This window comes from Lactuca virosa, chromosome 2 (genome assembly GCF_052849685.1).
Source record: "Lactuca virosa cultivar CGN04683 chromosome 2, Lactuca_virosa_CGN04683_v6, whole genome shotgun sequence".
NCBI classification, from domain to species: Eukaryota; Viridiplantae; Streptophyta; class Magnoliopsida; order Asterales; family Asteraceae; genus Lactuca; species Lactuca virosa.
Genome location: NC_136427.1, coordinates 202,512,194 through 202,527,033, shown reverse-complemented (window position 1 = coordinate 202,527,033; position 14,840 = coordinate 202,512,194). Strand labels below are relative to the sequence as shown.

Here is a 14,840-nt window from a genome sequence, read left to right as displayed (position 1 = left end):
TGTGTCGGCTAAAAATCGCTCGATCTTTATTTCAAGTTTTTAGCTGTACACTACTATACTGAAACTTAGAAAAATCATAACTTCCTCATACGAAGTCAGATTTTTCCGTTCTTTTTATGAAAGTTCTCGGTTTAACATAAACTACAACTTTCATTTAGATTGTTAAGGCTAAAAAGCCTTTTATTGAAAATTCAGTTTTTACACTGAATAGTGTTTTGCCGGTTTTGTCGCGGATTTTCGATTGGTCATAACTTCTTCGTTATAACTCGGATTTTAGTGTTCTTTATGTTTTTGGAAACCTTGTTACAATCTCTATCACTTGGTTCATCCCAATCGAGATTGTTAAATAATTTATTTTTGAGGGTCAATTATGTAAATATGCACATTATGCTAAAATTTCTCTTTATTATTATAAAAAGAAATACACATTGACCTATACTATTACATAGGTTTGAAATAACGATTTGTTACAGCTACCCACTACCAGAAATTGACCAAAAGGTAGAGTCTCTACAGGGGTTCCAGTGGAAATGTTTCTTGGACGCGTACAAGGGATATCACCAGATCCTGATGAGCAAAGACGATAAAGAGAAGACAGCCTTCTACAGATATCATGGTGCTTTCTGCTATACAAAGATGTCGTTCGGATGAAAGAATGCGGGAGCAACTTACCAGCGGCTGGTCGATTCTCTGTTTTCCAATCAAATCGGCAGGAACATCGAGGTCCATGTCGACGATATGGTCATCAAAAGCCCAGAAAAACAAAGACTATTACACGATGTGGAGGAAACACTGCAAACCTTGGGGAAAGCAAAGATGAAACTAAACCCCGCCAAATGTACCTTCGGAGTAGAGGAGGAGAAATTCCTCGGATACTATGTTACAAAGGAAGGAATTCAGCCGAGCCCGATCAAAATCGATGAACTCAAAGATGCAACTTCGCCAAAAACACTAAGGGATACTCAAGGAATGAACGGTAAACTAACGACGCTTAATCGTTTCATCTCTAAGTCAGCCGAGAAGGCCATGGCTCTATTTCACACACTCAAGGGATGTATTGAAAAGAACAATTTTTGATGGACACCGGAGGCCGAAGCCGCACTGCAAAGGATAAAGAAAGCATTGCACACACTCCCTATGCTAGCCAGCACGGTACCAGGTGAGACGCTGCAGGTGTACATATCCACATCGAAGGACACTATTTCATCAGTGTTAGTAGTCGAAAGGCAAGTAAGACAACTCCCGATGTACTTTGTGAGTCGGGCCCTGCACGGGCCACAGATTAACTACCCAGTCATCGAAAAGCTGGTGCTCGCTTTAATCTACGCGGCACGGCAGCTCCGTCGATACTTCCAGGCCCACGAGATAGAGGTGTTGACCAGTTGCCCGATTAAGCAGGTACTCTTAAAGCCGGAAACGTCCGGGCGCCTCGCAAAATGGGCTACAGAACTGGGAGAACATGACATCAGTTATCATGCTAGAGTGAGTATCAAAGGACAGGCACTGACAGACTTCCTATTGGAGATTCTGGGAGAGCTCCAGCAGGAAATAACAGATATCACCCATCGAAGGCACCCAGAAGAAAAGACCCACCAACAATGGACCCTCTACACGGATGGAGCTTCCAGCAAGGAAGGCTCAGGAGCGGGCTTAATCCTAACCAACCCCACAGGCGAGGAAATCACTTACGCTTTACGTTTCGATTTCTACACCTCCAACAATGAAGCCGAATACGAAGCCCTGTTGGCCGGCCTAAGATTGGCGGTAAAAATGGGGGTGGAGAAGATAGTAGCTCTAACCGACTCACGCCAGGCAGCCAACCAGGTCACTGGAGAATTCGAGGCAAAGGATAAAAGAATGGAAAAGTATGTTAAATCCGTCCAACGGATCACAAGTTCACTCAAGAGTTTCACCATACGGCAGATTCCAAGAGGAAGCAATAGGCGAGCGGACACTTTAAGCAAACTCGCATCAACATGCTTAGGCCACCTCTCTAAGGAGGTCATGGTGGAAGTACTAAAAGAAAGGAGCATCGACGAACGCCAAGTTGACTCTTTATCCACGACACGACCCAGTTGGATGACACCCATTATAGACTATTTGCAGCACGCCATACTTCTTGACGACTACATGGAGGCACGCAAAACAAGAATACGAGCCCCCTAGTACGCAATCTTGGGGGGAGCATTGTATAGGAAAGGTTACATAGATTCGTGGCTCAAATGTATAGACAATGAGTCTGGGAAGAAGGCTCTCTAGGAAGCCCATGTAGGATCAGCCGGAGCCCACGAGGGGGCGAGAGCACTCACGAGCAAGATACTACGCATGGGGCTCTACTGGCTGGATATACACCAAGACGCCACCAAATTAACCCGAGCATGCGTACCTCTGGCCAAACTAACAAGTATCACTAGTCCACATCCTTTTTACCAATAGGGGATTGACATCGTCGGCCCTTTCCTAGAAGCCCCAGGAAAAGTGACATTCTTGGTCGTGGAAGTCGACTACTTCACGTAATGGATAGAAGCCGAACCGTTGGCATGTATTGCTGGAAAACAGATGATTAAATTCATATGGAAAAACATCATAACAAGGTTCGGAATACCTAAGGTCCTGATCAGTGACAACGTATTTCAATTCACCGAGAACCCTTTTAGAGACTAGTGTGCAGAGAGAGGAATAGAGCAAAGATTCATGTCGGTAGCGCACCCCCAAGCGAATGGAAAGAGGGAGGTGTCTAACAGGACGCTAGTGCACGGGATCAAAAATGGCTCGACAAAGCAAAGGGCAATTGGGTAGACGAGCTGCCAGAAGTTCTCTGGTCGTATCGAACCACATCGCAAACCAGCACGAAAGAAACACCATTCAACCTGGCCTACGGGGCCGAAGTGATGCTTCCAGTAGAGATGATGATGGGATCAATACGAACAAATTATTGCCAGGAGTAAACAAATGACAAGGATTTGAGGGAGAATTTAGATCTTCTAGAAGAACGCCGAGAGCGCTCAAACATCCGCCAGACCACGTACAAAAGAGTAGCGGAGGGGTATTATAACCAGAAAGTCAAAGACAAGGCCTTTCGCGTCGGGGACCACGTCCTGTGGAAAAACGAGGCCAACCATGTGCAACCCCGTAGAAAGCTAAGATAGACATGGGAAGGACCGTACAAGGTGGTAGAAGCACATCGCAATGGGTCGTATTCCTTAGAGACACTCGAGGGAAGACAGATCCCGAGAACGTGGAATGCAAGGAACTTAAGAAAGTTCCACTTTTGAGCAAACCCACAAACCCCTACATAGAAGGGAGGAAAGTTCTAGTAAAACATCGCATGCTCGGATTGATTACCCGGACCGACAGAAGGACGCTTAGTGTAGTCTGATAGGGAACCTTGGTGTGTTGCAAACTAGTATGTATCAGAATTACATAATGACAATGAAAAAAATGTTCCGAAATGCGCTAATATTAATATCTTATGCGTCATGGGCATGTGTGAATAATTCAAAATGAAACATAGCGGATACTTAGTGGATCCACACGCACACATACACATACTCACATAATGAAACACACAAAGCAACAAAACGACAAGTCTTAGAATAAAGTAGTAATGCGCAACAATACTTTTATACAGGAGGCTCAGCAAGCCCAAAATCCTAACGAAGAGTCGTCCAAAAGCAAAAAAACATGCTCAATACACGCAAAAGCAATTAACAATGCAGACACACAAAATGCAAAAAGGCAATCAACATAAGCAACCATAGATGACAAAACAGCACCAAAGCAAAAAAAAAAAGCAAACACAACCTTTGCCAATTAATATATAAGCAAAAGGTCTACGGCATACATACCAAAAGACCTCGAAGGCCACAAATTACTAGGTAACAAAAGGAAGAAAACAAGCTTCACCAAATTTTTCACACCCCGAAGGGTAGCACTAAAAAACTTCAAAGACCATCCGCTGGCCCGCCCCCACCAGCTTCAACACCACCAGGCACCGACCCACCCCCACCATCCGTACCAGCACCATTCCCTCCAACGAGACCCACCACAGCATCCCCCACAACATCCTTAGCATCATCAAACACACACAACACCCTCACCCCGTCTACGTCAAGCTGACCCAACCCAGGTAAACCTGTAAAATCCATAGTTGCAAAGGCCAGCAGAGCATCATCCAAACCCGAGGAATGGCTTGAATGAGAATCATTGGCAGATGGATCATACATCCCGACATCAACCTGCGCTTTCAAATTTGCCCAACACGACTCCTCACCAGAAAAAAAACGCAGCATGGCGGATGTGGCTGATACCCCCAGCGAATTCGGGATGTTCTATGAGCTTATCCATCACACACACGAACCCGACTTGGAGTAACTAATCGCGATCCACCCTCAATGTTTCCAACTCGTGGTCACGGTCAGCAAGGTGACGTTCCAGGCTTTCGTTTTGAATCATCAGATCATCATTGGTCTGCGTCAACGACTCCATATGAGCCTCCAATGAGCTTCGAACATCTTTTAACGCTAGTTTCTCTTACACCAACAAATTGTTCTTCTGGTCCAATAAGTGAGCAGCAACTTCAAGCTCCACCACCTGACCCTTTGTAACATCCCATTTAAAATAAAATAATTAAATATTAAACCCGTAACCCCAAGAAGTAAAATTTATTATTATTTTATATTATAATAGCCAAAAATCAAATAATAATTATCGTGTTGTTGGTTTCGGGAAGCCAAATGACATGATTTAGAGTTACGGGGGTTAAAGTGTAATTTCAGGACTTATTTTGTAAAGATTTTCAGTAGTCAGGGGGTATTTGTTATTATTTGGACTTACTATGTAAGGATTTATGGAAGCAAGGGTAAAAGGGTAAATTATGTACCTAAGCTGAAAAGAATTTGTCATGGAGGGGCCATTTGGTAAAACATTGGATCAAAGTTGAAAGGATTATAAGGAGTCAAGGGCTAAATGGTAATTTTGGGACATAAGTTGAAAAGATTTCTTATGGAGAGGGACTAAACGTGTAAAATATACAAATGTTTAAGGATGGACACGGGTGAACCCGTCACCCCCGTTAGCCCCATATATATTGATAACAACCACATGCAACCCTAACCCTAACCCTAAAAGAAAGGCAGCCGCCACACTCCTTCTTCACTTCCGGTAGCCGTCAACCTCCGTCGCTGCCTTGAACCACCGAACGGCTGCCGCCACAAATCCGACGATGGGATGGAGGCTCGATATCGTGGTTGTTGTTGTTGTTTTCTCAACCGTCGTTCCTTCCTCCCTCCGAGTCGTCGTCATGCTGTTGATTATCGCTGCCGGATTGTGCCGCCATCAAGCTCCGCCGTCGCTGGCCGCTGTTGGGACGGAAGAAACACGCTAGTTTCAGTCGTGTCACTGTTCTCGGTGTAGAATCGCGTCTCCTCTCCTCTCCTCTTCGTTATGTTCTGTTGTGGTTCCGACGCCTACTCCAGCCGCCGCCTTCCCGTTCGACTGCCATCTTCTTTCACTATTGCATTATCCGCTGCCGGCTGCCATGGTTACTGTTTCTGTAGTTCGTTGTGCGTCACCAGGTGGGAGGTCATTGTCGGATCTCGTGCATTATTTGTGTTTGTTGGCCGTCAACTGAGGAGAACCACCATGTCGGCTGACCACGGTGGTTGTCGTTGTCAACAGGTTGTGATGCCGTGAGCCACCAGGTGGGTGGCTGGACCCTTTGAACAAATCAGAATCGTGTGTGTGTGTTCTGGTGTGTATGAGTACATTGGAGGTGTTGAGTTGGCCGAAAAAGTCACCTCCACCACCATGAGGTGGTGGCTGCCACCATCTACCAACACCTGTCACCACAAGGGTGGCTGTGGGTGTGTATTTATTATGTTATTTTGAGAGTGTGTATGTGTGTGTGTTCATTGTAATATTGTTTGTAATCGTGCCGGACTAATCAATAGAAAAATCCATAACCACCACCGTGAGGTGGTGGCTGCCGCCTCCTGCCGCCACCAGCTGCCGTGTTGGGTGGCGGTGTGCCTCGTTTGCGTTTTGACTCATTTGGGATGCTTGGACAAAATGGGCCTAATGAAACCCTGGTGGGCCTAATGAAACCCTAATGTGCCCAATGAAGCCCTAATTGACCTAAAAGCCCAACCATGTGACTAATAGGCTAGTATTTGGATTGGAAACCCTAATTAGGGTTTGGAAAACCCTAATCTCATGCAACCCTAATTTTGGGGATCGACCGGGACACGCACGGGAATTATTTAATAAAATTAAAATATTAATTAGTAATCATTGGCAAAATAACCTAAGGCAATATTGGACTTAATGGATTAAGTCCTTAATGGGTTAAGTAAGAAACACTTAACCCTAATCGTCATTTCATGTGGAAACCCTAATTTCACTTGGGCCTTGAGTTGGGCCTTCCTATTGGGCTTTGGTTATTAGACTATTGATGGGCTATCCAAGAACAAGTAAATGGACCAAAATAAGTAGATGGGCTTTAGGATAAGGCCCATGTGAGGGACTTGGGCCCAATTTGGAAAATTGGGTCATTGATGGGCCATAAATGGGCCTTTATGATTATGTGATATTGGACCATGGGAATACCAAGAGTTTGGACTAGAATAATTGGATGGGCCTTGAGGAAAGACCATGTAGAGGTCTGGGTCCAATTTGGAAAATTGGGCCATATATTAGGCTTTAGCCTATTACTTGACTTTTGGGCCTTTGGAGTGTGAGTTGGACCTTGGGCTTGGAACCCAATTATTGTTTGATGTTGACAGTTCGGGAATCTGTCAACCAGCAGCTGGAGTTTTATCTGCGGGACTTCAGTAGTGCCAGGTGAGTTCTCCTCACTATATCAACAGGGTCTACGACACCAAGGTCGGCCCTTTATGATTTACATCCTGGTTTAGGATGGTTGTTACGTTATTGGTATGTTAGATTTCATCATGGTTTTAGGATGGTTGTTATGCTAGTAATCTGTTAGATTTATATCCTGGTTGTAGGATGGTTGCTATACTAGAGATCGGTTAGATCGGTATCCTGGTAATAGGATGGTTGCCATGATAGTGATTTGTTAGATCTGTATGACTATCTGTTAATGTTGGATAAGGTGTCTAAGTCCATAACTATTTCTGTTATGTACTTGACCCGGTTGGCATGGTCCATTTGGGTTGCATGGCATTGCAATACTTGGATAGACCAAATGAGAGAAAGGACACTTAAGGTTTATTAATATATTATAAGTTCTAATATATTAATAATATTATTTAATTAGTATTGATCAAGAAATAATTTGGAATTAATTAAGTGATCAAAAAGAGACTAATTACATATATGGGGTTGATTGTGTAAATCATCTATTCTTTTATAGTGGGCTAATGATCCATGGTTTAGTGAATTGGGCTAAAACTCATAAGGTGGTCCATGGATAGTCCATGGAGGTTATAAACCCATAGATCATGGAATATGGAAAGCCATGTCAATTGGGATTTACATGTTGTAACCCTACTTGTGACACAACTATAAAAGAACCCCTTGACTAGCAAAATCGGCACTACTAAGTGAAGAACACGAGGGCTAGCCGATTTTGAGTGATAAGTGTATTCTCTCAAGGTTATTCCAAGTGTTGTGGTGTTGTGTGAGACATTTGAGGCATCACACTTGAGGTGCTAGGCTCACAAGGTTCTCAAGGAATCAAAGCAACAAGAAAGGTATGTTTTTCTTACTAGTTCTTATGATTCAAGTTCCCCATGCCATGTTAGATAGGTTAAGAACCTTGGAAATCAAATTTGCATGTGTCTTAGTAAAACATAGATCCAAGGTTTCCAGGGTTGCATGTACACCTTAGGAGTGTTAGAATGCTCAAAACTCTTCAGTGGTATCAGAGCCTAGGCTTGTTTTCTTGATACTTGATGCAAATTGTTGAAAAAAGTCAAAAAATATGCAATCTGCTGAGTGAACTCGCCGAGTCCATGGGGGGACTCGACGAGTCCATGCCTAAAATCATCCTACTCGTCGAGTAGGTTCATGCACTCGACGAGTAGAATGCCCAGAGTGCATATTTTCAAGTTTTGCTGCTGGAAATGGACTAGAAACATTACCCTAAACTGTTTTGGTCTTATAAAACTTGTTTTAGATGGTGTAATGGTTATGCTAATCCATTTTCAATGGCTATTATCAAAATTTCAAGTCTTGTATGGTTTATTTATGATTCTTGAAATTGTTGATATGAATATTCATACACTTATGGGTTTAGAAGATCATAGGAATTATTTGAAACTTGCTTGTTAGTTTAATTCTTGATCATTATGTGTTTTAATGGAATCCATAATTTGTCCTCAAGTTATGGATTACCAAAAGTCACTCTTTTAAAGTCCATTAAAGAAACACATAGGTTACATAAAATGAAAAGTCTCTCATTTTAATAAACCATTAACTCATAAGTTATGAAAGATGAAAAGTTTTGAAAGTTACAAAACTTTCCCTCAAGTTTTGGAACATGTAAAGTCACTTTAAAAAACTTTAGTTCCAACCCCTAGAATTTTAAAAGTTAAAATTCAACCATTATACTTTATAATATTATAAGTTAATAATATATATATATATATATATATATATATATATATATATATATATATATATATATATATGTATAAGAACAAGTCGTTTTACCGTTAGTAGGCCTCATTCACGAAGCCGGTCAATGAGGGGGTATAAGGTTGTTGCCTATAAAATGGCAGCTTAATGAGTGTCTACTCTCACCCACCGCTTCCTTCACTGGTGGAGGGTCGTTAGCCGAACGGGTAGGACAATGACTTAATCCTCATTAAAAGTATGATGAATGAAAAGTAACTACACTTTGCACTTTAGGAGAATGTGAATAAGGTGCTAACCCATGAAATTACACTTTGCACTTTGATTAACTCGTTAGTCGAGCGTGTGTGGTTAATCGGAACACTAATCTGGACTTAACAAGGTAGGCAAAGGGTGGCTTAAGGTTTATCATAGGTCGGTGGAGCGCGTGTGGTTAACCGGCACATCGATTGAGTGATAAACATTAAGAGTACCAAGTAATTTGCATGGTTACTTCACACCTTGTTTTATGATCCTCGGCATCCCAGTCACAAAACTTGAAGGGCACACTCGAGATTGAAACATGCCATTGAAAAGTTCAATAAATCTCAAATAATCTAGGAGTTTCAAAACCAATTAAAACCTAATAATCTATTTCATTTTTCATGGTGGAAATTAGTGAATCGTCATTCACCTACCTTCAAATATTTTATAGCTTGGATTACGGCATCCCACTTCTAAGTTATAAAATATGGTGTTGGGTCCTAGCCTTAATATTACATTTGGGTGTCTTATTAAGGATTATCTTTATATCTAATCTAAACTTGTCTTTTTTCTTTTTCAGACGTCTTCAAACAATGCTGCTTCTGGCTCAAACCCTACCGGCTCCATCTCTCTCATGAACCTTTGTGGGAGAGTCATCTTCGATGGATCCAACTTTATGGATTGGATCAGGAACATCAAGATGGTCACTGGGTATGAGGACAAAGAATATTTCCTCAACAAGGAGCTTAAGGAACTTGATGAGTCGTCTGCTACTCCTGAGGAGATTGTTGAATACCAGGCACATGAGAGAGATGCCACCAAAGTGGCATGTATCAGATGGGTTATGAGCATTCTAACACTCCTATGGTGTACATGCAACCCTAAATACCTTGGATCTATGTTTTCTCTATTATACATGAAAATATCACTTTTCCAAGGTATTACCCTAACTAGCATACAATCTATGTACTAGGATAACAAAAACTAGATAGAATACATACCTCTTTGTTGTAGCTTGATTCCATGGAGCTTAAGAGCCTAGTGCCCCAAGTGTGACACCTCAAATGGTTCACACAACATCATCTACATTTGGAATAACCATGAGAAGAGATACTTGACTCTTAGAAATCGGCTTGCCTTCTTGTGTATGCACTAGTGCCTATTTCACCAACCAATGGGGTCTTTATATAGTGTGCACATTAGGGTTACACCATGTAACCCATGACTTTACCCATTCCTTATGCTCCATGGGTTTTAACCTCCATGGATTATCCATAGGTCACCACATGGGTTAAACCCAACATAAGGAATCATGGATCATAAGCCCACATATATAAGAATGAATGATTTACACAATCAATCTCCATATATTTAATTAGTCTCTTTTGATCACAAAATTAATTCCAAATTAATTCTTGATCAATACTAATTAAATAATATGATTTCTTATTAATATATTAGAACTTATAATATATTAATATGTCACAAATATCCTCTTCTCACACAAGGTCTATCCAAATGTTCCGATGCCATGCAACCCAAATGGACCATGTCGGGTCGGGTCAAGTATATACCAATTATAGTTATGGGCTTAGACACTAATCCAACAGTCTCCCACTTGGATAAGTCTAATAACTATTATTGCAAGTATGACTCCAACCTGACCAACAATCGTAGCTCTTAAAAGCTGCTGTCGAACTCTGAACAAATCATTGATGCGTCCATTAGATACGTGATCATATATTCCTCATTTCTAGATATCATATGGACTGACACATGGATTATAATCATTCTCTCTGTCCATTTATTGTTTCCCGATTTCTGATTTATGACAACCGACTAATTGAACAAATCAAATCAGTCCAGGCTTGGCCAACCACTTAGGGTGTCATCACTAAATCATCAAGGGGCCCACATATATCGCTTTTATCCCTTTAAGGGTGAAAGGAATGGATAAAATTTGACTCATATGCTTGTACTAACTATTTATTGAATCATACACAAAGGCACGTTTTATAACATTGAGTTACCAATGCGTTTTCGTGCAATCAATGTATAACCAACTCATAGTCAACAACTCATATTTCAAGGTTTGAAGAATATAAGATATTATCGTCTCATGATTCACTTGTGATAAAATCCATGAAGTGATTCAAATGAGCGTGGGTTGAATCCAATACTCAGAACTTATGAGCACTCATGAATGTTGTAGCAACTTTTGCTACGTCCAACACCTTAGACATCTAGAAGCCAACTTGATGACAGTCTTGCCTTAATACCTAATTCCTACGTATTATCGAATGTGGATGGTTTGAATAACTTAGTTATTCGGGAAGTCAAAACATGGAAAGTGAAACACAAGAATAATACTAATCCTATATGGCCCCAACACTTTGAGTGTAAATAAAACACCTTTTATCTAAGCACCATATTTATTACTCATTATTCATTGTATAATGTTTCGATTTATCAACTTAATACTTGAATAAAAACAATAGTCATGCCATGCTCCAAGCATGCACACTATGTTTGTCTAAACAATAGCTATGCCATACTCCAAGTATGCACACTATGTTTGTCTTATGATCCTTACTTTGTGAAACAAATCAATTGACAATATTTCAATGATGCTCATTTCACAATCCCAATCCTTATTGTAAATGTAAGAATACCAAACTCTTGCCATTTACTATAATCTATTAGATTCTAAACTTATATGCAATGATCCCCTTGCAATGAATATGCACACAAGTCACAAAGACTTGGCAACAGACATTACAAAGTATTCCAATAGAGAGCAGTTCCATGGAAACGAAGTCTCACATTCAAAGTACATTCCTTTGAACACCCTTCTTGCATTAAGTTCTCTAATCTTACACAGATTCAAAAAATAACTTCCACCTATGGAGACAATTCCATATTCCCATTTTGACTATCACTTCTGAACAAGAGTTGCCTCCTTTCAGAATATGTCAATATGGTCCTATCTCTATACTTCCAATTGTCCATGAGCAACCAATCTTTGGCAAACCTCAGATTGTTCTCGATAATTGCTTAATCATTTTAGTCAAATCCAGTTCTATTCCTTTTTCCCTCTTAACGCCCTAGGCATTTTGAAAATTTAGAATGGATAAATATTATAACACATGTATCGATCCTATACCTGAAGCATATGGGACCCGATTCATGCTATAAATTTTTTTATTTGCCATGTTCTCAAAATTCGAACTATGAAGAGGGATACCGTAATCATAATCGAAATTTGAGAATGCAACATATATAGAATTTCCTTATGTTGAACCATTCCAACATAACATTCATATATATCCTTGACTAAAGTTGCCTTATGTTGAACCATTCCAACATAACATTCATATATATCCTTGACTAAAGTTGATTAAAATCTCAATCTAAGCTTTTAGAATTGGAATGAAGTATAAATCCTCTCCCTTAATTATAGGAAAACAACTTTTCAAAGCGAATTAAACCTTTTGTTTTCTATAATTAACATTGCTAAATTGCAACACTAACCATAATAATCATGCTCCCACTAGCACAATGATTATTATCTTACTAGCACAACACTTATGCTCCCACTAGCTTTGACGTGTACTCAGAAATCAACTGGACTTCTAGAAATCAATACTTTATTGACTTTCTTGCCAAAGTTCAGATTTCTGATACAAGATTGCTTTGATAAGACTTTATCAAAATCATACACCTTTCCTTAGATAGCTCACATGTTTGTCTAGACCTTTTTCCATTCTCACTAGTTAGTGTGCCGGTTAACCACACACGCTCCACTAACGACATGAGAATGCAAATATCACAATTGCTATCTACTTAAAATCTACTTAGTGAAAACGTTTCATCACCATCATTTTCATGAATCAGAGAGAAACCTTATGACACTTAGATTTTTTATTGTGTATGTATTCCTATCCATGTGAATTTGTCAAAAACATAATCACAAGACAGGGTTAGTGACAAACCCAAACTCATATGGACTGAACTTGTTCAATCTTAATTTCTTGCCACTTGGCAGCTCAAGGGCCTACCATTGCTTCCACATTGATAGGCAAACAATTGAGAACTCATATAACTCACAAGCATAGTCAACTTTAACTGGAATAGGCACATAAATAAGAATATGTCAACACGATAGGTTACAAACCTCAAGTCGTGGGATAGTGATTATCAATACTCTTGATTAGTTCTTGAAACCATCTCAAGATTTTTCAAGACTCCCACTGACCTCTTGACATATAAGATTCTCTTTTGTCAAGAATCATTCCTTGACAAAACAAATATTCAAGAGTTAGTGCGGATTGTTATCAAGTTAAACACTTCTCACAATTGGTCTTAGTTGGTCTTTGTCTTATCCAAAACATCACAACTTACCAATCTCAAATGTACAAGAGTAGAAAACATTTTACTCTACATTTGACAAGTGTTTTACACCTTTTTAAAATTATGTCACTCAAGGCTCAATCTTAGAGTATGACTCTAAGATTTGATTTTGGAACGAAGTATGATTTATCTTTTGATTTAACCATTTCCATAATTCATGATTCCTCTCCTTAGCCAAACAAATGCACTAAGGTGTCCTTAGAGGATCAATTGTGATATGGTTTCATAATCACCAAGATAACCATAAACCAAGATACTTAAGCGCTCTCCCACCTTTTCAGATTGGAGAAACTTTTATCTTTCTGCCTAATTTGATTCTTCTCATCGTCCTGCCATACATTGAAACTTTTCCAATGTTTCAGAATTAGTCTTAAACTTGTAAGTATAACCATATTTACTAAACTTTAGTAAATCATGACGAATAATATTATCGACCTTTGTGGTGGACCTGACCAGCGCACAACCTAGTGTACCCAATCCTTCATTCCTTCACTTGACTCACACATACATGTGAACAAGGAATTAGTCTTAATTTCCCAAAAATGAAAATTCTCACTCATCATACAATCCAACTTGGATGATTCCAAGTTTCTATCCAACTGAAACTTGGGTGATGAGAATCTTTCCTTATTTGGTAAATTATGACACTACCACAAATGAAAGAATCAAATCCATTTTCCAATATTGCTTATCAATGGAAACATATAAACAACAAATTTTTCACAAATGTCATTGTAAGGATACTTAAAATAAATAAAATCAAAACCTTTTCTTTTATTTTAAACTTGCGGAAAAATATTATCCTTACAATGCAAATACATATGAAAAACATGTTGTTGTCTATTCCTAAGAAATATATCATAACTCTTAAGTAGCATCTCAAAATTCTGATCATCGAACCTTGCGATCGAAATCCATCTTCGCGATCAGAATCAGCATACTCTTTCTTTAGGTTTCCTTTGATTCTTCAAAACATAAAAATGTAATTACATTACATCATGTATTAAGAATATCCAAAAGAGACTTCATAGAGTTAGATAATGGACTTTACCTGAAGCAAAGTCAAATTTTTTGACTTTTACCATCCTTATGAACTTTTTCAGGTAAATTCGGTAGCTTCGCAACCAATGTCCCTTCCTTTGGCAAAAGAAACATATGGACCTTTTGGAAATGGTACACTTGATTGTCTCAGACTTAGCCTTTCTCTTTACCATTGGTCAAATGACTTGACCATGGCCAATCCCTTTCAACTGGGAAGAGAAAGCTTTTCTGGACTTCCAATGTCACCATTGTCAATGTCCAAATAGGTTTGGGAAGTAGATCTTTGAATCTAATTTGCTTTACCAATGCTCCAAATCATTGCTGATTTAGCAGCATCAAGCAAATAGGTAAGATCACTAAGGGTCATGTCGTGATCTGTCATCAGGGAGTGACTGAAGAACCAAGTCAACAACCAGCTACCTCGAGACTTCGACACCCGACTCTCCCGACTTGCCAATATGTGACTTAACCTCCAAGATGTAAGCACATATAGTCTTTGCTTGCCAATAGGGATTGAGTGACTTAGAACTTTTCAAGTCTTGCAACTT

At 39.7% G+C, this 14,840-nt stretch overlaps 1 protein-coding gene across 1 annotated transcript; it reads left to right on the top strand.

The window, feature by feature from the left end:
• The first annotated feature begins 1,245 nt into the window (after nt 1–1,245).
• LOC145158146 (uncharacterized) lies at nt 1,246–2,166 on the top strand. The gene has a single exon (XM_079077079.1). It carries the CDS (start codon nt 1,246–1,248, stop codon nt 2,164–2,166), a length of 921 nt encoding a protein of 306 aa, XP_078933205.1.
• The last annotated feature ends 12,674 nt before the right edge of the window (nt 2,167–14,840 follow it).